This window comes from Mesoplodon densirostris, chromosome 11, assembly GCF_025265405.1.
Source record: "Mesoplodon densirostris isolate mMesDen1 chromosome 11, mMesDen1 primary haplotype, whole genome shotgun sequence".
Classification (NCBI taxonomy): domain Eukaryota; kingdom Metazoa; phylum Chordata; class Mammalia; order Artiodactyla; family Ziphiidae; genus Mesoplodon; species Mesoplodon densirostris.
The window spans coordinates 70,244,215-70,267,659 of NC_082671.1; the positions used below are offsets into that span (position 1 = coordinate 70,244,215).

The 23,445-nt window shown below is 56.4% G+C and overlaps 1 protein-coding gene across 4 annotated transcripts in view; it reads left to right on the forward strand.

Moving 5' to 3' along the window:
- The window catches only part of TMEM184B (transmembrane protein 184B), a 49,934-nt gene extending 27,622 nt beyond the window's left edge, over positions 1 to 22,312 (forward strand). For all 4 annotated transcript variants that reach the window (XM_060113354.1, XM_060113355.1, XM_060113356.1 and 1 more), the window contains 6 exons: positions 11,586 to 11,676; positions 12,191 to 12,266; positions 15,043 to 15,134; positions 15,996 to 16,165; positions 16,636 to 16,830; positions 19,874 to 22,312. In XM_060113354.1, coding sequence (XP_059969337.1) covers positions 11,586 to 11,676; positions 12,191 to 12,266; positions 15,043 to 15,134; positions 15,996 to 16,165; positions 16,636 to 16,830; positions 19,874 to 20,115 — 866 coding nt within the window. In that variant the 3' untranslated portion in view covers positions 20,116 to 22,312. The remainder of the gene's footprint in view (positions 1 to 11,585; positions 11,677 to 12,190; positions 12,267 to 15,042; positions 15,135 to 15,995; positions 16,166 to 16,635; positions 16,831 to 19,873) is intronic.
- Positions 22,313 to 23,445: the final 1,133 nt, after the last annotated feature.

Sequence of the window (23,445 nt, forward strand, 5' to 3'; positions counted from 1 at the left end):
TGGGCAAGCCCGCCCTCAACCCGCCTGCTCTCCGGGCGTCTGTGCCACCTAAACGGTCAGCACGAGGAGACAGGGACGCTCTCTCCCAGTGGCCCTGGCCGGGGGTGAGCAGGGAGCAGCATCTTAGAAATTGAGTCAGGTCTGCCATGTCGTACCGTGGATGAGCTTTCATTCTGGGCAGAGAGGAGTCCCGGCGTGCTGGGCTGGGAGGTGCTGGAAGCTGTGCAGGGGGCTGGCCACGGCCAGAGGAGAGGCCAGCAGCTGGAGGGCATTGCCCTGGGAGCAGGGACGGGGACATACAAAGCCTTGTGGGACATAGAGGGAAACTTAAATTTTCTTTTTACTGGTGATACACAAAAATACGATGTGATTGGAAACTGCAGTTTAGAAAATCTCCAGATGGTGGGTGGGTGAAGGAGGGGGTGGCCAGAGGCCCCAAGACAAGTCACAGGCCAGCAGGGATGGGAAGGAGGGCCCTTGAATTCAAGATCCCTGCTCTGATGCCCACTCTCCTCTCGTGGTCCTGCGTTGTCCTGTTTCTCCCTGTACCTGCACTGCTGGTTTCGGGTAGAGTGACCAGACCTGGTATTCCTTATGCCGAGGCCCAGCAGCTCTGGCCACGACTGGTTATTTGCTTCCCAGACCCCAGAGGGCTTTGCCCCGGCCCTGGGCTCAGTGGATATTGGGGTGCAGCATGCTCATCCCCAAAGAAGCTAGAGTCTCTCTTCTTGTCCCACTTTGAACCTGCGCACCCCTGAGGACTCGCAGGGCACAGGAAGTGCCTTTGGACTTGGCGAGGGAATGCAGGCACCTAACAGGCACAGACTGTGCCCCACCAGCCCCTGCGGTCACATTGACCCCTTTTCCCGCCCACCTGGTACATCCGTTTCCCCAGTGGCTGCAGAGCCTCCTCCATCTTGCCTCCAGCATCTCCTCAGAAAGGCCTCCCCATCACTCCCGCTCCCAGCCCTCTGTCCGAGTCCTCTCGGCCTCACCGCGGTTTGCAGTTAAGCTCAGACAGCCTGCAAGCCCGGTTTACTCCGTCTCCCTCGTGGGCTGTCAGCTGCATGAGAGCAGGAATGGGCGGAGAACCTGTGCGACAGAGCCAGGCACGTGATGGGTGCTCACTCCTTCTGCATTTTTCGAATGAATAAGGGACTTTATTGAACACCTGCTGCATGCCTTGTGTTCGCCCACATGGGGCCTCATTGAATCCCCAGGTCAGGGCATAAATGGGGCTCTAGCGCCTGGTGTTCCTGGAAGCAGTGGAGTCCCCAGGGAGACCTTTGGGCACCTGGGGAGCTGTAAAGGCTGGGGATGGGGAAGGTGGGGCTGAGAACCCTTTTCCGTTCAGCTGCCAGCCTTGCACAGTGCCCAGGAGCAGCCAATGCCGACTGGTTTCTTCAGAAGCAAAAAGCTGATCCCTGCTGGGGGCAGAGGTGGGGGGTGTCTCCTATGTGATGGGGGGCAAGTATAGGCTCCTTTCTCTCCTGGGCCCTGAAGTCTGGGGCGCATGGCAGAAGGGGGGGCACCGCCGGGGCCTCCGCACCATCCTCCAGGCCTCAGAGGCAACAGCAGATGGTTGGGAGCTCCCCCAACCCCAGAAACCCTTTTATTCAGGCCCTGCGTGTCCCAGCTTTCCTCCCAGCCACGTAAAGGTCCTCCCGGGAAGCCTGCTGCCCTGCGAAGCACATCTCCTAGCAACGCTATTATCCGCTTGGCCTCTCCGAGGGAGTTTGCAAACAGCACAGCAGCTGCTGTGAAGTTCAGGCTGCCCCCGAGTTCACCAGCTTGCAATGTCTGAGTCAGTGGGCTTGGCCCTGGCCTGGCCAGTTCGAGCACCTCTGCTGTGTCTCAGACCCTCCCCCTTTGTGGTCTTATCTGCAGCTGCCAGCAGCTGCCAGCAAGAGCTTCCCCTGTAGAGTTGGTGATGGGGTGTGTCCCTTACAATTCAAAAAGAACCGCCCCCCCCCCCCCCCGCCGTTCATTCCTCCTCCCACCCTTCCTCCTCAGTGTCCCAACACCCGGGTGGGATAGGAATTGACTGGGCTGGAGGCCTGGAGCCAGCCCATCCCGCAGGCCACGTCAGAGCCAGACTCTCTGCCGGGCATCACAGAGACATTTGCTTTTCTTTTTAACAAAATAAAACAACTAAAATTTTACTTTTATTAAGGTAATACATGCACATGTTTGAAACACAGAACTGCCCCAACTCCTCACTCTCAAAGTCATCCTACTTCAAACTCTTTAAACTGGTTTCTTTTTCTAGAATAACCTAAAAATATGTTTATACTGTTGTTTCTTGATTTTTCAATTTTATGTAGCGTTACATAGTGACTTCCTGCTGTGGAAGGTCTTGATTTAGGTATGTTACCTCCAACTACACGCACACACGCACACACACACACACACACACACACACACACTTTCTTTCCTTCATCTTTTTAATGTGACCATATCGTGATTTTTCTTAGTCTGTGTTCAGCGTGTACATCATTACATGTCTGTAAATGTTGTTCAAAGCTGAGCCTTACAGTGTCCCAAGATGACATTTCCTTGTTTGACTTCATTTTTCCTCTGGTTACTACCTGTCTTGGTTTTTGGTTTGCTCTGTTTTTTGTGTCTCTATCATTACTTTATTCCGCAAATGCTTCAGTCGAGTGAAAAAAGAAGCCCTCCTGTCAGTGACGCCAGACACATCAGCTCATCTCCTAGCTCTAGGGTTTCCGGGTGGTGATCCTCCTGGAGCCCTGCCCTTCTTGCTCTGGTCTGGACTGGTTGCCCTTGAGGCCTCTTACTGCTCAGCTGTTGTCCCGGGTCTTTCCTTCACCGTCATCCCGGGAATCCTGTCGCCTCTCCTGTCCTGAATCACCTGCTCCCTGGATGCCATCTTTTCTACGTTTGACGTTTGCTCTCTTTTTAGTTCGCGCACATCTTCTAGGAGCTTCCTGAGAAAAAAAGTTGCATGGGAGTTTTGTTTTTTGAAATCTGAAAATTATCTGCAAATATCTTTATTATATTGTTGATTCGATTGGTGTTCAGTGGGACTATGATTCTAAATTGGAAATCATTTTCCCTCTGAATTTTGAAGGCATGTTTTCACATTCTCTTAGCTTCCAGTTCCAGTGTTGTTTTTGGAAAGTCTGCTGGATTCTGATCCTTAATGATTGTGACCTTTTTTTTTTTCCCCTGGCTTTTAGGATCTTGTCTTTACCCCCATTGTTCTGAAACCTCACAAGAGGTGGGATGTTCATTGTGCCGGGCACCCGATGGGCCCTTTCAGTTCAGTGTGGAAACAACTCCTGTCCTGTGGTTCTGGGAAATTTTCCTGAATGTTTTTTTGATAATTTCTTCCCCTCCACTTTATTAGCCCTTTCTGCAATTCCTGTTAAGTAGAATGTTGCACTTCTGGATTGAGCCTCAAATTTCCTTTACAATTTCCTGGAATTTTCCACCTCTTTTTTGTTCTGCTTTTCAGGAGGTGTTTTTTGTTTGTTTGTTTGTTTTTTGTTTTGTTTTTTAATCTTTACCTTTGAGCTTTTTTTTGGCTGCATTGGGTCTTCGTTGCTCCTCACAGGCTTTCTCTAGTTGTGGCGAGCAGGGGGTGCTCTTCGTTGCTATGTGCGGGCTTCTCATTGCGGTGGCTTCTCTTGTTGCGGAGCACGGGTTCTAGGCATGTGGGCTTCAGTAGTTGTGGCACACGGGCTCAGTAGTTGTGGCTCGCGGGCTCTAGAGTGCAGACTCAGTAGTTGTGGTGCACGGGCTTAGTTGCTCCACGGCATGTGGGGTCTTCCCAGACCAGGGATCGAACCCATGTCCTCTGCATTGGCAGGCGGATTCTTAACCACTGTGCCACCAGGGAGGTCCCTCTGTTGAGGTTTTATTTCCTTTATCATGTTGTAAAATGTCAGGAGCTCGTCCCTACTCTCTTTTTCCTAGCCTTGTTCTTGGTATTGGTTCTTCTTTCTCTGGGGATGCTAATTACAGTTTTCTTCTGTTCCCTGCATTATCTCTGTCTCCTGAGTTCCTTCCATCTGTTTGTTTGCTTTGCTCTTTGACCTTTGGGTAAGAAGCTTTCCTCAAATGTCTCATGTCCTTGACTATTTTTTATATTTAAGAATGGGGCTTAAAACTGCTGGGCCTCCTCCCAGTTGGGTGATAGGACACAGGGCGTTTCCTCTTCCATTTTCATGTGGTGGTGGGGCAGACACCAAATGAAGGCTTTGATTCTGAACCTGTTTTCCCAGAGAATAATGTTCTCATCTCCTGCCTGGGAGGAAGGAGCTGAGGGGCTGAGCTATGGGTGCAGCTGGGGAAAGGCCTTGGACATCTCCCCTTGGTATTTAGACTTCCTCTCTTATGTTTTCTGCAAGTCTTCACATTGCTGTCCTCAGCTGGGCCAAGTTCTGTGAGGACAGAACCATCACAACCTGTCTTTTTTTTTTTTTTTTTTTTTAAAGAAGATGTTGGGGGGGGTAGGAGTTTATTAATTAATTAATTAATTATTGCTGTGTTGCATCTTCCTTTCTGTGCGAGGGCTTTCTCTAGTTGTGGCGAGCGGGGGCCACTCTTCATCGCGGTGCACGGGCCTCTCACTATCGCGGCCTCTCTTGTTGCGGAGCACAGGCCCCAGACGCGCAGGCTCAGTAATTGTGGCTCACGGGCCTAGTTGCTCTGCGGCATGTGGGATCCTCCCAGACCAGGGCTCGAACCCGTGTCCCCTGCATTAGCAGGCAGTTTCTCAACCACTGCGCCACCAGGGAAGCCCACAACCTGTCTTGAAAGTAAAAAGCCAAGAGCTCCACGTGAAGATTTGTAGGCCAGTGTTTCCGTTTGCACCCCTACCCACAGCCATCAGAGCTGCGTGGTGCGCCCAGTCTTCGGGTTCCTGGGGTTCTCACTGGCTCCCTCCTGTCCCTGGGGCTAGTGACCATGCCGCATCTTCCAGAGCTTTGGTCGACATCCCTTGTTTGCTGCCTCTGGTGCCGTGTCCTTGTCCTTGAAGGTTTGTACCTTTCCTCCCCATTCGTTCTCACTTCAGGGGCATTTCATGGGAGAGTGGAGGTAAACCCTGCGAATTTGGAGGTAGTGTTTCCATTTTCCAGGGAGAAGTGAATGCTTGTCCACGGTGCCCCTGCTCTGCATCTACTACCTGGTAAGGGCCGGAATTCACAGAGCCTAAGGAATGTGCCACCAGGGTGTAGGGGGCAGGCAGATGGTGGAGGGGTAGAATCCAATCCCCTTACCTACATTTAGTGTTTGATTGTGGTCGGGGTGAGAGGTAGCCCCTAAAGATGACTCTGAGACAGGCTGGGGAGCTCTGTGGGCAGACCTGTGGGTGGCCAGAGCTCAGACGAGGGAGACGCCCTCCACAGGTGTTTCGTGCGGCACTGTTTTTTTTAATAATGTTCGTGTGGCACTTAACAGTTTACCATGTATTTTTCATTACTGTTAGCTCATTCTCACCTCTCAATTACCTGGTGGGGTATATATCATCATCCCCGTTTTACAAATGTGAGAAAAAAATTCACGTAGGCTAAGAAACTTGCCCAAGTTACCCAGAGAGTAATTGCCAGAGGCTGGACTCAACCCTGGGTCTCTGAGGCCCAGGAATTGCTCTGTGCCAGGCTTGGTGAAGGAATACAGGACAAGTTTCTCCCCTGCAAAAGTGTGAACTCTTGTTAAGGGAAGAGATTTTACATGCATGAAAGAAGCAAAGAATGATGCTTCATTTTCTGAAATCTGTCCCAGTTTCAGATTTGGGACAAACTTAGCTTCCTGGAATCTGGCCCAAGTAAAACATCTTCCCAGGTAGGGAGCATAACAGCCTGGATGAATACAGCTGAGGACCACAGAAGACCCAGAGGCCAGTGTGCTGCCAGGAGGACTCACGGGCTGGTAGTGGCCCTTGCTGGCCATGGCTCTGAGAGAGCCAGGAATCAGAAGAGCTCAACCAATCAGAATAAAGGCAGAACATCCGGAAGAAACCAATAGAAAGAGGGACCAGAATCAGTGTTTCGGGTGGCAAGAAGCATCAATGAGCAGGAACAGCAAAGGACAGAAAAGCTATGAGGAAGGAAGAGCAAAGTGCCATCAGAGCAGCTCAGTGTCTGGGGACAGGTGCCTAGGGAGGACCCCGCCCACCTGGCTGTAGCACTTCGCATCCGTTGTTGTCAGTGGTGATCACCAGTCACAGAAAAAGCAGGAAAGAATGTTTGGGTGCCCCTATTTACTGAGCAGAGAAGATTTCTGTCCAAAGGGGTCAAAATTAAGTTTTCTGGGCTCATCCACAAGTTACTCTGAAATATATCTTTCCAAATAACCAAAGTATTTCTGTGCAGCAAAAAGGGCTAGGCCCTGAGGCCAGCTTTAGGGGCTGCGGGTGTGTGGAGGAGGTGAACTTGGGATGGTCAGTGACCTGTAGCCAGTGTCATTTGCAGTGGGGGACTCATGAGGTCAGTCCCCTGCAGCTGGCAGGGACAGTCAGAGTATGCTTCTTAGCGGGTCCTCTCTTGAAGCCCCTCGGGCCCCTCAGGGTTGTGTGGTTGCAGTTGTCAAGCCAAGGGGGATGCTGGATGGGAGGCTGGGTGGAGAGTCATCTCTTGGTCTGCAGCCTCCTGTCCAGGCAGCTCTTGGTGGGAGAGGTTGCCAGTGAGGAAAGAAAGCCTCGCGTCTCAGGGTCGGAAGGGACCTGTAAAATCCTAGTTGCTTGGAACCCCTTTAATGTCTCAGCTCAGAGGCGGCCTAGCCTCTGATTGCATGCTTCTACTGGCAGGGAGCTCACTACCTTTCATCTCTGAAGACTACCTGCCAGAAATTGTTTCTTACACTAAGCTGAAGTCCTAGGATCTGCCCCTGGGTTGAGTGGGTCCTGTCTGACCCTCTGGACGCAGGTGGTCATCACTTATACGAAGAGAATCATCCCTAATGTCTTTTCTTCAGGGCTCAAGTCTCCAGTACCATCCTCCTTTCATCTCCATTCTGGTCCTTTGCCCCTGATCGTGTGCATTTGTCTCTAGTTCCTTTAAGATTTGGTATCTAGAATGGAGCTGAAAATTCAGGTACCTGATTTTCCAGGGTGAGAGAGAGAGGCCGGGGTGGGATGGGCGGGAACCCATCCCTTCCCTCATGCTGGATGCTCCCTGTGAGCCCCTTGGTCACTTGTGTGTCTGGGGCCTCTCCAGGGGACCAGAACTAGAGCTGTGTTCAGAAGCGTGGTCAGGCGACAGTGCTGCTTGCTGGTCGAGAACCCCACTCATAATCTTTTTTGCTCTTCTGATGTCCAGAGCCAGCATATCTCTGTGTTTGTTCCTGGGGTGTGTGTTGAGTCGTCCAGTTTAAACACACCTGCTGGGGAGGGGGGATGGTATTTTGCATGGCTCTATCATTTCCTCGGAAGGGCATTGATTTGTCCAGATGGTCAGTGGGTCTTGGTGTGGGCTGGTTGAGTCATCTCGAGGAGATTCTGTCTTGTCTCCCTTCTCCGAGATGCATTTTTTTTTTTTTTTTTTTTTTTTTCTTTTTGTGGTATGCGGGCCTCTCACTGTTGTGGCCTCCCCCGTTGCGGAGCACAGGCTCCGGATGCGCAGGCTCAGGCTCCGGATGCGCAGGCCCAGCGGCCACGGCTCACGGGCCCAGCCGCTCCGCGGCATATGGGATCCTCCCAGACCGGGGCACGAACCCGTATCCCCTGCATCGGCAGGCGGACTCTCAACCACTGCGCCACCAGGGAGGCCCTCCGAGATGCATTATTGACTCACTAATGACTCTTTAACAGACACCGTCAGCAAACGTATTTGGCCAGACTGTCTGGCCCCATAGCACTGTGAAAAGGTCAAAAGTCCTGAACTGAGAGAGGTGGATGAAATTTGATGATCTGACCAGTTGAGTGCAGAGCTGCATATGGACAGACAGGTGGACCACATAATCAGGAGTGTGCCGTGTGTGTTGTGACACAGGAAAGGACATGAGCTCAGGCACCAAGCTCTTCCCAGGAGTGGATTGCAGGACAGCCTAGCTTGGTGGTTCTGGACAGAGAGGCTGATGAACCTTGGGCCCCTGTGGCCTCGCCTGAGGGTTTTGTCTTTGGGGACTGGAAGTCTGATTACCTTGGGGAAGGTTCGTTCCTTCCATGTTGATTGAGTACAGAAGTGTCAAGCCCTTTGGTAGCTGTTGTGGGTGGGCCTAGGTTCCTGCCTGCAAGGCGTTTACAGTGTTTACAGAAGACAGTGGGTAACACTATGGACTATTCATTGTGAGCACAGCCTTATAGATAAGGCTTCACACTCCCACCCCTAAGGCCCATCCTCACAGCAGCCTCACCAGGAAGAAGCTGTTGTTATCCCCGGCTTAGAGATGAGGGAACCGAGGCACAGAGCACTTAAGAAACTTGCCTGAGACCACACAGCTCCTAAGTGGTGGAGCCATGATTCATACCCAGGCAGTCTGGCCCCGGGATCCATGGCTTTCTGGCTGCTTTATGCTGCCTCTTGTCCTGGAAGGATCAGACAGATCAGCAGAGAGATTGTGGGGTGTGATGTGAGCATGGCGACAGGACAGGGGAGGCCACCAAGGACAAGGTGGCATCTGAGCTGGGTCTGCCTCTGGGGTTTAGCAGAGAGATCGGGATGTGCCACCAAGGGGAGGTGTGAGAGATCACGGCGTGTCCTGGGAACTCCGGAAGTGGTTTTATGTATATTCCACTTACTGTAGCTGTGTACATAACTACCCCAAAACAGACTAGTGTAAAACAGCCATGTATTGTGTTCATGAATACTGCACATCAGGAATTTGGACAGGGCATGTTGGGGACAGTTTGGTCCTGCTCCATGGTACCTGGACCTCAGCTGGAGACCTGAAGGCTGAGGGAGGGATCATCTGATGTCTGGTTTACTTATGTGTCTGGCAGTTGATGCTGATGTCAGCTGGGGGCCTCAGTTCCTCCCCCACATGAGCCTCTCCATGTGGACTCTCCACGTGGGCCATGCATGGGCTTCCTCACTGCATGGTGGCTGGGTCTAAGGGCAAGCATCTCAAGAGAGGATGAGCCAGAAGAAAGAGGCCTTTTCTAACCCCAGCATCAGATGTCACCAAGCTTCGCTTCCGCTCTGGTCACCCCAGTTCACCCAGATGCAAAAAGAGGGAAGAAGACCCCACCTTCTGAGAGGAGTGTCATTGTCATGGGATGTGGCTGCCTTTGGAAAATACCATCAACCACAATACAGCTGGACCCAGATTGGAATGGATGCATCCACTCTATTTGGCCTTATATGGTTTTGGACAAAGGTTATTAGCAGGCTGACATCAGATTGGGCTTGATGCCCCCCTCCCCTTCACCCCCCCTGCCTTCAGATACCCCAAAGTTTCTGTCAGTGGAGAGTGATCTGGAGCCCAGTCGGTGGAGATTCCTGCAGCCACCAAACATCCTGAGCTACTTCCGTGTCAGACAGGCAGCTCACAGGGCCCTCAGCCCCGTCAGGGGACAGCAGATAAACAATAGTGGCCGTGACAGCCAACACTGAGAGTGCTGGCCACTCTTCTGAGCACTTTGCATACTCACTGAAATCCTACCACCTCCTAACTCCGTAGGGGCTCTTTCTGTCCCCATTTTAACAGATGAGGAAACTGAGCCACAGAGAGGCTCCCAGCAGAGTTACACTGCAAACCCTCTGCTGTGTGTCTCTAGGGGGACGGTTGCAGCACAGGTGACAGGTGCTATGTATGGGTCATGTTTATGCAGGGTGCCGCTTGGGCCCCTGTTCCCCAGCCCCAGACATGAAACCTTACTAGGTTAGAGCAACTGAGGGGCGTGCAGCCCTCAAATATATTCCTTTCCACGTTGCTGAAGGCCAACTTCTACCTCCAAACGTACGGCCAGGATTTCCTGTGTTCCAGTTTCAGGCAGTCAAGCGTTTGTGGTGTGGTTAGTATGTGCCGAGGGCTGGGCCCACGCTCGAGGGAGAAGCAGGCTCCCAGTCGGTAATCACACTCCGGGGGTGGGCGGGGCGGGGGCACAGCATCTGTCCGCAAACCGGTAGGTTCCGTGGGTGGGGACGCACGAGCCCCCATGGTGGTGGCGGGGGACTTCTCATGGTGGGTGGTGTCTGACGGGTTGACCGTACTAGGAGGTCAGAGGGCAGGGCGTCCAGGCAGTAGGATCTGCAAGGGCAGAAACATGGAGGGCACAAGACCCTGCCGAGGGGACGGGGGCACCCAGTGTTGCTGGGAAGGAAGTGTGACGGGTGGGCAGGGACCAAGCCACCTGGTGAGAGATCTTGAGCTGAGCCTGGGGGCTGCACAGGGGGGCCTTGAAGGCCCTTCCGCTGCACCGGGGTTGGCTGGTCAGATGAGAAGGAGCCCACTGGCTGCAGGGCTGCTGGTGCCACTCCCTTGATCTTATTATCCCCTGACCCCGCCTTGACCCTCCCCTTGGCCTCACTCCTGCGCTGGACGCATCTCCTGTACCCCTGCGCTAGGTCCCTGATCTGCCCCCTGCGTCCTCTCCTCTGTGGCGTCCTCCGCTGTACACCTTGTCCTCCTCTCCATGCCCTGGCTCCCTGGCTCCCAGCACTTCTGTGTGCTTCTAGCACCCTGCAGGCAGCAGCCTGCATTTGCTGACCCCGCAGAAGTCCTCTGACCAGGAGGCCAATTACAACATAGTGCTGTATTTGCAGCATTTACAGTGTACTTCTACTGTGCCCTGGGTTGCTGTTGTAAATTTTGGATCTTTGTGGGTGATGTCAAGCTGTGTCATGATTCAGGATGAGCTCGCCCAGCTTCCTAAGAAATTTGCACTATATTTTGTGCACCTCTCATAGGTTTTTTTTTTTTTTTTTTTTGCGGTACGCGGGCCTCTCACTGTTGTGGCCTCTCCCGTTGCGGAGCACAGGCTCCGGATGCGCAGGCCCAGTGGCCATGGCTCACGGGCCCAGCCGCTCTGCAGCATGTGGGATCCTCCCGGACCGGGACACGAACCCGTGTCCCCTGCGTCGGCAGGCGGACTCTCAACCACTGTGCCACCAGGGAAGCCCCTCTCATAGGTTTTGTTACAGCTTATCATGCTGTGTTCACTAAGATGCCGCTACACGCTGTTGAATGCATAAGGGGTTCTACCTCATTCTTGCTGAGAATTTCTCCTGAGATCCCTCTAGAGAAAATTTTATTGTTGCTTTGTCATAAAATTGTGATCTGTGACACACAAACAGAAAAGTGCATAAAGCTAATAAATAACTGTAAAGCCGAAACCCAGAACACGCACACTGCCAGCTCCTCAAGCCCCCAGCATCCCATCCCGATCTCCCCTCCCACAGCTCCCCACAAGGTCCTGGATTTGGTGGTGATCACTTTCTTGCCTTTCTTTGTGGTGTGACCAGCAGTGTGTGTGCACGTCCCTGAACAGCATGATTTAGCCGTGACTGATTTTGATTACAAATGGAATATTCACTGCGGATTCTTATGTCCCTGAGGTTCCCTCCCCGTTGCTGCCTGTGACTGGTTCTCTCACTTTCGTTGCTGTTTAGAATTCCACCATCTGTTTATCCATCCTGTTGATTTGAGTGGTTTTTTTCTGGACATTGTTTTCACAGCCTTGGTCATCTATAATTTCCTGAGCCTGTGCTATGAATACCTTGGGGGGGAAAGTTCCATCATGTCAGAGATCAGAGGGAAGCCCATCGAGTGAGTATGAAGTCCCCCCAGAGCCCCCCACACCACCCTGTTTCCTGGGCCTGACGTTCTCCAAGCTCTCCTGGCATCAACCGGTCACACAGACCATCTCTGCCCGTGTGACCTTGACCTCTCCCACACTTCCTGAGCGAGGCCATTCATTGAACTCTTGGGAGGGCCTGTCTGGCTCTTTCTCCTTCTCTCTCTTCCTATCCTTTCCTGTTTGCCTGTTTCTCCCTCCTGTAGTTTTTACATTCAGTGCCTTTTAAGTTGGTTTGTTATCCCAAGGTCTGTGTCGCCCCGCTCCTGCCTATACCCTACTGCATATCCAAATACTCTCCTGCTTCTCTCCCTGTGCTTGGCCTTGTGCTCAAAGACTGCCCAGGATCCAAGCCCCATCCTCACCCTACCCCGCCCTACCCCAGCTTGTCTGGATCTGCAGGAGGGTGAGGGTGGCCTCCCCCAGCCCTACCTTCCTGAGTCTGGCTCTTTGCTCACCAACTCCTTCTCTGCTTGTCTCTTCCAGGTCCAGCTGTATGTATGGCACATGCTGCCTCTGGGGAAAGACTTACTCCATCGGATTTCTGCGGTTCTGCAAGCAGGTGGGTACCCCCAGCAACTGCCCTGGTCAAGAGTTGCAGGCCAGGCACCAGGATCCTGGGTCTGTGCCCTGGAGTAGCAGCTGCAGGGGCCGTGCTGTCCCTGGTTGACATAGTGACAAAGACGGGCATAGGGCCCACCTGCAGGGTTCCCATTTCCTGTGAGGCACCCCAAGCCCCAGCACCCACTCCCTGAGCTGTTAGGGATGCACCTGCATTGGTGGGGTGTGCTCAGAGGGGCAGCAACAGGTGTCCCAGGAGTGCCTGATGCAGCCGTGGGCAGGAAGTGGTCCCAGACTCTTGCTCACTTTGACCAAGTTGTGCTGTGTGAGTGTCTGAGGAAGTGCGTGGTGATTCTAGAATCTCGGTTTGAAAACTTCTGATCAGCTGCGGCTAGAGGCCAGGAGGGTTTCTGCATTGAAGAACATGACAAAACAGGCCTGAGCAGCCTCTGGTCCCTTCCCCCATTTCCCACTTGGCAGGCAGTCTGGCAGCTTCCAGTTTCCAGAGCTGCCGCCCCAGTGGCCTCAAGTGGCCTGGGTGGAGGCAGTGTGGTGTTGTGCATAAGTGCGTGGGTCTGGGTGTCTGACCATCTGAGTTTGAATTCCAGCCTCTCCTATGACTGTGTGACCTTGGGTAAAGTACGAAACCTCTCTGAGCCTTGGTTTCCTCTTCTGTGAGATGAGCGTAATGATACTTACCTCAAGGGGTGGTTTGAGGAACAGGTGAGGGAAAGCCCTTAACACAGCCCTGGCTCAGAGCCCGCTGTCCCTTGCTCGGGAGGAAGTCAGGCACCACGCCCAGCTGGCATGACCTCGATTTAGTCTCCTCTGGGGCTCCACAGGGCCTGTCAGCCCGTCCAGCATCATGCAACGTCATCACGAGGGGAAATGAAACCCACGGCCCATCACCATGACCTGCGGGAGGACTGGCCTTTCTGCTCCCTTTTGGGCGGGGCCATGCCTGCAGTGCACACGCACCCACAAAGCACTGCGTGGACGGGCCAGTCTCCAGTTCTGCTTCCAGATCCTCCTTCCCTAGGGTGTTTCTAAATTCAAAACCTCCCCACAGGACCTGCAGGGAAGGAGTTCAGACTGTCCTGGGTTCAGGGTGGGGCCTGTCCGAGCCATGGTTTACCAGTGCCGGCCCAGCTGTGACTCACTGCCTTCTTTGATGGTGATGTTGGGTATGAAGTTTTGACCCCAGATCACTACCTGGGTTGCCTTGTTGCAAATTATTCCCCAGCCCTGTGGGCTTTGATGTTCCATGTTCCACTGCTGCTCCTGGAAGTGGCAGGGTCAGGTAGTAAAAGGAAAGAATTGAAGAAGCCTCCTCCCCGCTTTCCCACGTGAGAGAGGACACCGCAGCTTTGTCGTGCCGGCGCCCGGGTCTGAGTCTCCTGGAGAGTTTGCCTCTTCTGCCACTTCAGCTTCTCTGTGCCTCAGTTTCCTCATCTGTACCCTGAGGATGATGACAATACTTATACGTCACGGGGCTGTCGTGAGCACCAAGTGAGCTGACCCGGGATAGCACCAGCCTACCGGCAGGCTCGCAGGGCTGGCTTGGGACACGCTGCTGAGCCTCCCTTTCCCCAAAGCGTGCTGGTCCCGCTTCTAGGGGGTGGGGGGCAGGGGAGTTTTGTGGGGTTTGCTGACAGCAGGATCGCCCCTCTAGCCCCCGTCACACGTGCCTCTCCTCCTGGCAGCCACACGGCTCAGGCCGCCCCGGGCTCCCCTGCAAACTGCACTCGAGCCTCTTTCGGGTCAGAAACTTTGGGTTCCACAGGTTACTTTCTCTGCTCTGGGGTCCTTGTCCCATTTGGAACCACACTAGCTTAGCCTTGTTAAATGACTCCCATCTCCACAGAAGAGGCCTTGTGGCTTAGATTTATTTGGTTTCAAGAGAATGGTGCTTCTCGTGATTTTATGGGCACCAAGGGTACCTCTGGCGTTTACTGGTGCCTCTGTAGGGACTTGTGGAAACCTGGCTGAGGGATTCTTCCCGTGGCAGAGGCCTCTGCTGAGTGCTCAGAAGTGGGAGACCTCCAAGGACACCCCGTGCGGTCTTGTTCTCCAGTCCTTGCACAGCGACCGTGCAACACGGGGCTGGTAACAACCATCTACCGTGAGCAAGCACTCGGAGGCTGAGTGACCGCCCACTTGGGCCTCCGCAGCGGTAGTGGGCAAGGCCAGAATTCAGACACCTGTCGGGACTCCGGACCTTGGGCTTCAGGCTGCTTCCTATTTTGTGCTCCTGTGGGGTCATCTCCATCCCCAGTAAGACCCCAGCTTGACGTAAACCCTGGACCCAGGCCTAGAGCATGGGGCAGGGAGCCAGACCCAGGGTAGACAAGGAGACCCTCACCCGCCTCTGCTCTCTGGGGCCACCTCCCTGCTGCCGCCCTTCACCAGAACTTAACCCCTTGCACTTGTCCGCTCTCTGCCCCTGGGCCGAGCTCATACCCCTGGCATGAGCTGCTCCCTCTGCCCTTCCCCCCGTCCCTGGCACATTCATAGTGGCCCCTCCTCTGGTGGAATCTCTGTTTCCTGCGTCTCTGCCATTCTTCCTCCACACCCTCCTGTCTTCTCACGCAGCTGCATCGCCCTGTTACTGTCTCGTGTGTATTCTGCCTTCCCCTCCTGACAGCAGTTCCCCCAGGGGCAAGAGGTTGGGCCGCCCCCATCCCCTGGCATCCAGCCCAGGCCCAGCTGGCCAGAGGAGGTGCTTCTTCCGTGGTTTCTGTGCTTATCCTTGACTCTTGACCTCCTCTCTGCAACAGGCCACCCTGCAGTTCTGCGTGGTGAAGCCACTCATGGCTGTCAGCACCGTGGTCCTCCAGGCCTTCGGCAAGTACCGAGACGGTGACTTTGAGTAAGCAGCGGGTCCCCCCAGGGCGCGTGTGGGGAGGAGTGGGCGGCTCTGCCCCGAGGATCATGCCCTGGCCAAGGGAAGGGTGTGGCCTCAGATTGCCCCACCCCCGTGTCCATCCTCTGAGTGGAGGCCAAGCCTGACCCTGGCCTTCCTCCCGCCTGCTGCACCCCTGAATTGTGAGGCCGGAGCCTGGCAGTGATGCCATCGCACTTGGCCCCGCCTCTGGCACCAGAGTGAGCGCTCAGCATCTGTCACCTTCAGGCTGCAGAGTGGTGCCGGGTGGGGGCTGGAGAGAGCAAGAAGGGACAGTGACCATCCCAGTGCAGGGGGCGAGAGGGCCAGAGCCCTGAGGGGCCCGTCTCGAGTCTCCTCTCCTGTGTGAATTGACGCACACACAAGACTGCAGGGGGTTAGTGAAAGTGACCACGTGTCCCACATGGCCCTGAGCTTGCACGCACTTCAGACACGCTCCCTGTACCCTACACGACAGCCCCCAAGGGCCGGTGAGCAAACAGAGGCTCACAGGGGACGTCCCTTGGCTCAAGTGCAAAGAGCAAAGCTGAACTTCGTGTCCCTCTGACTGTCAGTCTGAGGCCCCGCCCCCGAGGACACCTGGAGTCCTCCACCAGGAGTGTGGGCACCGGAGCTGCAGGTGGCAGGGCTGGCCTGTCCTGCAGGTGCTCACCCTTGCACTCCCCCAGTGTTTGGACCGCTTTGATCACCTGTCCCCTCCCTTTGATGGCTCGGGGAGCATTGCTGAGAGCTGTGCAGAGTGGCATGTGGGCAGGGCAAAGGGAGGAAGGAGGCCCCTTGTCCCGCAGAAGGGTCAGTTCAAGCCAGAGAATGCCCCCGTTCCCGCAGCGTCACCAGCGGCTACCTCTACGTGACCATCATCTACAACATCTCCGTCAGCCTGGCCCTGTACGCCCTCTTCCTCTTCTACTTCGCCACTCGGGAGCTGCTCAGCCCTTACAGCCCCGTCCTCAAGTTCTTCATGGTCAAGTCTGTCATCTTTCTCTCCTTCTGGCAAGGTGAGCCTCCTCCCAGCCCCTGTGAGGCTGGCCTGTGCCTCCCTGTCCCCTAAGCCTTGTCCTCTTCCTCCTGCCCACCGTCCCCAGTGCCCCGAGGACCCAGGCCATGGGGCTGTCCCTAGGCGATCCTGGCCTGGAGCTCAAAGGGACCTCTGTCCACTGAGCACCTGTGGGGTGTGACGTCTGGGCCCTCAGGGGCCTTTCACAGGAGCCATGACCTTGGGCAGGACTGCTTCCTGGACAGGGGGATCCAATCCAGGTGGTGTCCAGCCAGGACCTGGGGAGTGTGGTTTTCCTGAGGCCTTGGCTTGTGTCAGCATCCCTGCCCAACAGGAGTAACTGTGGACCCTGCTTCCAACCTCCCTGGGGAGTGTGGCATTTGGGGGGCTATAAGGAGGAAGGGAGATGGGGAAGGGGGTCCAGTCTGGGACCAGACGCCCATGCCTCCCCTTCCACACCTCCCCTTCCAGGCATGCTCCTGGCCATCCTGGAGAAGTGCGGGGCCATCCCCAAGATCCACTCGGCCCGCGTGTCGGTGGGTGAGGGCACCGTGGCTGCTGGCTACCAAGACTTCATCATCTGCGTGGAGATGTTCTTTGCAGCTCTGGCCCTGCGGCACGCCTTCACCTACAAGGTCTATGCTGACAAGAGGCTGGACGCACAAGGTATGAGCCAGGGTCCTGGAGTCGACCCCCGCAGTAGGAAGGGTGCTTCCCGGCTCCGCCCCAGGGCCCCTCCTGCCTCCCAGGGTCCTTCAGGTGTTGATGGGTCAGGTCAGGGATCCCAGGTGTAGGAAAGGGGCCACAGAGGTCCAGGCTCCCCTGTCCCCTGTCACAAGGTGTCAGGGTCAGGGACTGGTCCTGGAAGCTACACCCACCTGTCTCTTGCAGCAGATCTGGAGTATGGAGATGATATAGCACAATATCCCCATGGGAAGGTCAGGACAGAGACCCTAGAATTAACAAGGTCCTAAGGGTTCCTGACATCGAACGCTGTTATCCATTTTGTCCTGTAATTCCCTTGTCTCTAAAGCTCTTTTTTTTTTTTTTAACCTGATCCCTTCTAAGAAACAGACTCAGATGGTAATAGCTTTTAACAGCTTTCTTTTTACACCTGCTAATCTTCGCTTTGTTAGAACAGCAGTTGGCAACCTCAGTTGTATATTAAGATGCCCTGGAGAGTCTTAGAAGTCCGTGCTGTCCAGGCCCCACCCTCGGAGATTCTGCATAATTGGCCTGGGTTTGGGCCTGGCACGATGTGCTGACAGATCCCCAGGTGATTCTAACTTGCTGGCTGGAGAAGCAGGGGCTGGGGGCTACCTCTGGCTGCTGCTGGGCAGAGAGGGGATGCTCAGGGGGGAGGAGGAAGAGGAGGCTCGGGATGCCTGAACTGTCTCACCCCGTGTGTGGGGGGGTGGGCCTGGGGAGGAGGAAGCCTCCTGGTCTAACACATCCGCCCAGGGGTTTGGCAGCTGCCAGCTCCCTGCCTGTGGGGCTGAAAGCAGGACCCACTTGCCCAGGCGCACCGCCTGTGCCCACCTCGGGCCCCGGGGAGCGGCGTGCTGAGCAGAGTGTGGAAGCAGTGGCCTGGCCTGGCCTGTGCAGGGCTCCTCGGGCCCCCACCTCTCACCCTACCTGCCGTGTTCTTTCCCTGGTTGGGAAGAGGCCTTAAAATACCCGAGGCTGCTGGAAGCATGTGGACTGAATCACCCTCCAGGCCTCGCGACTCTTGGGCACCTGACACTTGCTGCCTGGGCACTCTAGGTACTTTTTCCGGTTTGGATTCTACACTTAGTGCTGGGCGCTGTACTGGCCAGGGCTCACCGCTGCCAGCTGGTATCCCACCTGCTTCCCACCAGGCCCCCAGTTGGAAGGATCTGGCTGACACCCTCCCAGTGTTGAGGGCGATGTCCCTTCGACCTGGTCCTGACACCCTCTGCCCCTGGGAAAGTCACCCTTATGCCAGGAGTCTGAGGCCATGGCCAAGAACCCTTTCTACACCCTTGAGGTTTAACATGGTTCAAGCTGGCGCTTCTGCACTAGTGGCCCTGCAGAGGCTCTCCGCGGTTGCCTGGGCTGTCTTCCCGTCCACCGCCCCCAGACACATCCAGCTCTAGCCAGAAACAGCATTGTCAGGCATCCAGCTCTAGCGGGGATGCCAGCCTAGCCCAGCCCAGCCCAGCCCAGCCCGGGAAAGGTGCTGCGAGCCCTTGTCCACCACTGTGCTGGTCCCAGGCTGGTTGTCCACCCACTAACTGCGGCGCCCGATCCCTCTCTGCCCCTCAGGGTTGGGTGCAAAGCCGTGGTGTGGTCAGTACACGTCACCTGCCCCCTCCTCCATGTCCCGTCTGTGGAGTGTTGTGAGGTTTGTAAAGCAGGCGACACAGGCTCAGCAGTTCTAGCCAAGCCTGAGGAGAAGCGGGGTGGGCGGTCCCTACTTTAGTGGGGAGGTGGAACTCCGACCAGCGTTCTGGGGGTCCACTCTTTGTCCCCCACCAGAAGAAAGCGTGAGCCCCGAAGGAGGAGTCTTCTAGGTGGACATGCCCCCCAGGCCCCCAGGGGGCAGCGGGCTGCCTGGGTGCCGGCAGGGCCTGGGGCGGGGTGGGCAGGGTGCGTGGTGCGGTGCCGGCCTCGGCGGTGGGCACGAGGTGTTCACTCAGCTGTCTCTTGTCTTCTCTGTTTCTCTGGCTCCTCTCCCCCTCCCCTTGCCCCGCTTTTGCCCCGGGCTTGGCCGCGGGCAGTGCCGACATACGGCCCTTACGGTAGGTTCTGCTCTCAGTCTGCACGTCTGTCCTGCACGTCAGTCCTGGTCCCTGTCACCAGCATGTGTGTCTCCCAAGCTCCTTTGCTGTGTCCCCGCCCCCTCCCCCCCAGGCACCCCTGGGCGGCAGAGCCCAGAGCACTCGCCTCCAAGGGCTGCCCTCCGTAGAGCTTTCCTGTTTCCGTCCTGGTCTCTCATTGTCCTGGAACATGCAGCACAGTGCTTGTTAGTGGGGAACCCGGGAGTTTAGTTCTGTTCCGTGGCAGAGAGCGTGAAGGGGAAAAGAGCATGCAAGTTTGAGTCTTGAAGACCTGGGACCAGAGTCGGGCTCACCCCTTCCATCTCAGTTTGGGGGCCTGGGCCAGTTCTGCCCCCCCAGAGCCCTTGCGGATGGTTTGTTAGGGAATTACGAGGAAGCACGTCAAGGCAGGTGGCCCCTGCCCTGTCAGAGCCAAGATGTCTGCTCCGTTGTGGGTCCAGGCCCCTGTCAGCCTGTCCTGATGGAGCAGGTCCCTGGTCCACTCCCCAGAGTGAAGGGGAGCACCCCGCAGGCGAGAGGGGCATGGGCCAGCGCCCGTGGAGCCTGGGCCCCCTCCCCTCCACTCCCTGTCTTCAGTTGGTGCGGAGCTTGTCTTGGCCTCCCCAGGGCTCTCGGGCTCACGCCTGCAGCACGCCAGTCTCCACCCCAGCTCCCTTCCCACCTGCCAGACTTCCCCAAGTGGCTGCTTCCCTTCTCCCCGGGGGTGCGCTCCACTCTGCACCCTGCCAAAGGAGCCATTTCTTTGCTTGTCCCTTCTCATGTCGGGGACCCCATTCTCTGTCCCAGGAGGGGTTGGTTAGATGACACAGCCTTGGGGCAGGGGGTTCGGTCCCAGGACCAGGGGCAGGGGGCCAGGCTGCCTTGCCTCCCGCTGCCCGGGCCCCTCACCCCCACCTCCCGCCCTGCAGGCCGCTGCGCCCCCATGAAGAGCATCTCCAGCAGCCTCAAGGAGACCATGAACCCGCACGACATCGTGCAGGACGCCATCCACAACTTCTCGCCCGCCTACCAGCAGTACACGCAGCAGTCCACCCTGGAGCCCGGGCCCACCTGGCGCGGGGGTGCCCACGGCCTCTCGCGCTCCCACAGCCTCACTGGCGCCCGGGACACCGAGAAGACTCTCCTGCTCAGCTCTGACGACGAGTTCTAGGTGCGGCTACTGGCGGGGAAGGACTGGGACCTTGGCCCAGGGCAGGGTGTGCCCCTCCTCCAGCCTCACATCCAGGCTGGGAGGCAGGCTGCCACAGCTTCGGCACTGCCCTTTAATTTATTGGACCAGAAACACATATCGCTTCAAGAGGAACAGCCAGATGCTGTCTGCCCAGAGGATGGCCCAGGCTCACCCAGGAGCCTTCAGGAATATTTATACAAGGCCAAGGCTCTACTGCCTGGACGATGGGCAGAGGACAGTGGGAGCGGCTCCCGTGCCCCTGCGGTTCGTCCTTTGGCGACAGCATGTTGGGACCAGCCGTGCCCAGGCCCAGACGCCTGTGTTGTGGACCAGCGGCTGCAGCCTTCTTGGCCCCTCCCCCACAAGACGTACAGCCCCTCCCCCAAACACCGTGCAATACTCTGACCCGGGCTCTCCCTCCCGCCTGCTCCCTCCCCTGTCCCCTCGTCTGATGCTAGATTAGCCTCACCCTGGGCAGGAGGAGGGAGGAGGGAACACGGATGCTCTCTGTGGACCTTCCTCCTGACCCAGGCCTAACTGGCACTCTGCAGGGATCAGAGCCAGACACCCAGAGCCATGGGTCCCACCTCAGAAGGGTGCTCAGGTGCATCTGGGCTCCTGAGTGTCCTCTCTGTGGCTGCACCTTCTGCCTGCCTCATGCCCCTTCCTCCTGGCCTGCTGAAGACAGCCAGCCGCCCACACTGCCCTCCCACTTGCGGTCTTTCCTCTTGAGGGCATTTTGGGTAGAGCCCTTGCTTCCCAGCTACTCAAAGGGTCAGGGGTTCTCACCCCTCCTTCCCAGGCTGGGCAGTCAGCACCTCTGCTGGATCCTGGTCTCTCCCTAGGGCTGCATCCTCCTGTTTCCTGGGGAGGGTCTGGTCTCCGCATTTCAGACCAGCTTCCAGCTTCCGGAGGAGCACAGTCCTCCGGGAGGGAGGAGGGAGGGATGGGGCATGTGGCGGGGAGCCAGGAGATGGGGGACTCCTCTCTCTGGCCCCGTATTCAAACGGCCTGGTGTCCTGCCTCGTCTGGCCCCAAGGCCCATCTCTTCTGTGCCTTAGTCACATATGAAAGCTCCCCCTCACTAGGCCCTCAGCCTGTCCCAGACACTCCCTGGGGGCCCCCTGTTAAGCTGCTGGCGCTCAGAGGATCCTGCAGTGCTGGGCCAAGTGCCCTTGGACAGGCCTCGGGTGGCCAGGACCACCAATCCCCTCCCCCTCCCCCACCTCCACGCCCATATCATGGAGCCTCCCGGGGCCAGAGCCCCCAGGCAGGCCAGGCTTACACTGGCCACTGTCTTCGGAAGAGCCTTGTGATGGGACACAATGCACGTTCATACAGGCAGAGCGTTCTGTCACTTGAAACCCAGAGAGCACGTGGGTTTGGGCTGCAACAGCCTGGAGGAGGGGGCAGAGTCGGGGAGAAGGGCCCTGCCCTGTGGGCGCAGAACTTCACTGTGGCATCTCTCCTTCTGGCCACCCTTGGACTGAACTGTGCCGAGATCGGGAGGTGGGGGTCCATCACAGTAGTCTTCCCCGGCCTCCTTCAGTGACCAAGCCAGCCCTGCAGGTGGCGGGCACAGAGGCCTGCATGTCTGGTACCGGAGGCCAGCTCTCAGGCCCCTGGTGGGCCTGGCCAGTGGTGGCAGGCTATGCAGGAGGCAGCAGGTTGGCGCAGGCCGTCCCAGGAGGACCTCTGTCTGCCCCCGCCATCTGCTCTCATGAATCTGTTTCTCTGATTCTCCTTCCAGGCCAAAGTGTGCTGCTGACTCCCTGCCCCACTGGTCTTTGCCTCCCCTGCTACCTGCCCGCTGGCATGGTGGATGCGGGGCTCCGTGGCAGGGAGCTGGCAGCCCCTGGGGGGATGGGGGCTGGGAACGCGTGCCCGACCACTCCACCCCTCCTTCCTAGGATGTGTAATCTGCCTTGTCTTTTTATTTTTTATTTTTTTGTTAATTTTTTTCCCCAGTAGAGTAGCTCTTTGTACATAAAAAATACTTGAAAAATTAATTGTATGATGTATGAGAAGACAGAGTCCCCTAGTTTTGTATCTCGTGTATGACTGCCATGAGTTCCACCAGAAAGCCACTCTATTTTGGTCTCTGTGACATTTTAAATGCGTGACAGAAGTGAGCAAATACAGTGAGAAAGAAATATATATATGAGATAATATAGATTGTATTGAAATCTCCTCTGCCTGTGGGTAAGGCTTTTTCCTTCCTCTTCCTCGGCTCCCTTGTATGTGTTTGGGGGTGAGTTTAGTGGTTGTGGACAAGGGTGTCCTAGGAAACCCCTTTCCTTCCGGGTGTAGGTGTCGGTGATGGGGGGATTCCCAATGCCAGAGACTGAAGTTGGGGTCCAGGCCCCTGTTGGACAAAGTGTCTCCCCCTCCCCTGGCCAGTGGGACATGGTGGCAGCCTTGGTCACTAGGGGTCCACCCTCCTCAACACGCCACAGGGCTGGCGTGCACAGTGGGTTGATACCTCGTACCCAGTTTGGTCAACCAGATAGGGGGGCCCATACTCTGGCAGCCCCATTCCTGCAGGTGTCTCCCAGGGGTTGGAAGAGATTTCCCAGTGTCCTCATGCCTCCCAGGCTATCTTCCTGCCTCCCTGGGCCCACCCTCCACCCTGGGACCCGAGGCGCCTTCCCCAGGGGCAAGGAGGCCTGGAGCAGGGCCTGTGGGGCAGTGGGCATGCGCCAGACACCTGGCACCTTCCTACCACCGCCGCATGCCTTCCTGGGGCCTGGCCTGGCTGACGGGGGCACTCAGGAATGCAGCGTGGGTGGGGGCAATTCCCAGCCCAGCCAACCTCCACTCGTCCCCCTGACAGCTTCCTGCTGCCCTTTCTGCCGGCCTGAGCTCAGCGTCTCTGGATCAGGATCCTGGGCCCCAACCTGTGAGGGGAGAAAGGCCTGTGGACCAACCCAAACCATGTGGTTTGGCCCTTCCCCAGCTTTCAGATCCTGCACCTTCGACAAGAGCATCCTTCTCCCAGCCCCGCCATCCCTCCGTACCCAGCCACGCAGAAATCCTCCTCACCACTGTCAGGTGCGCTGGGGTAGACTTTCACTCTGCGTGTTAAAGCTTGCAGCCCCTCAGGTTCCCAGTGCTTGTCACACCTACGCCCTTAGAGTACTTTACTTGTACAGATGGGTAAACCGAGGCTGCAAGAAGCGAAATAAGTCATCAAAGGTCATACAGCTAGAGAAAAACACACCTCGATTTCCCTGACCCACAGACCACAGAACACCCCACTGGGCTAGCAGATTGGGTTGAATTACAGGGAGTTTGGGGCCTAGGATGAGA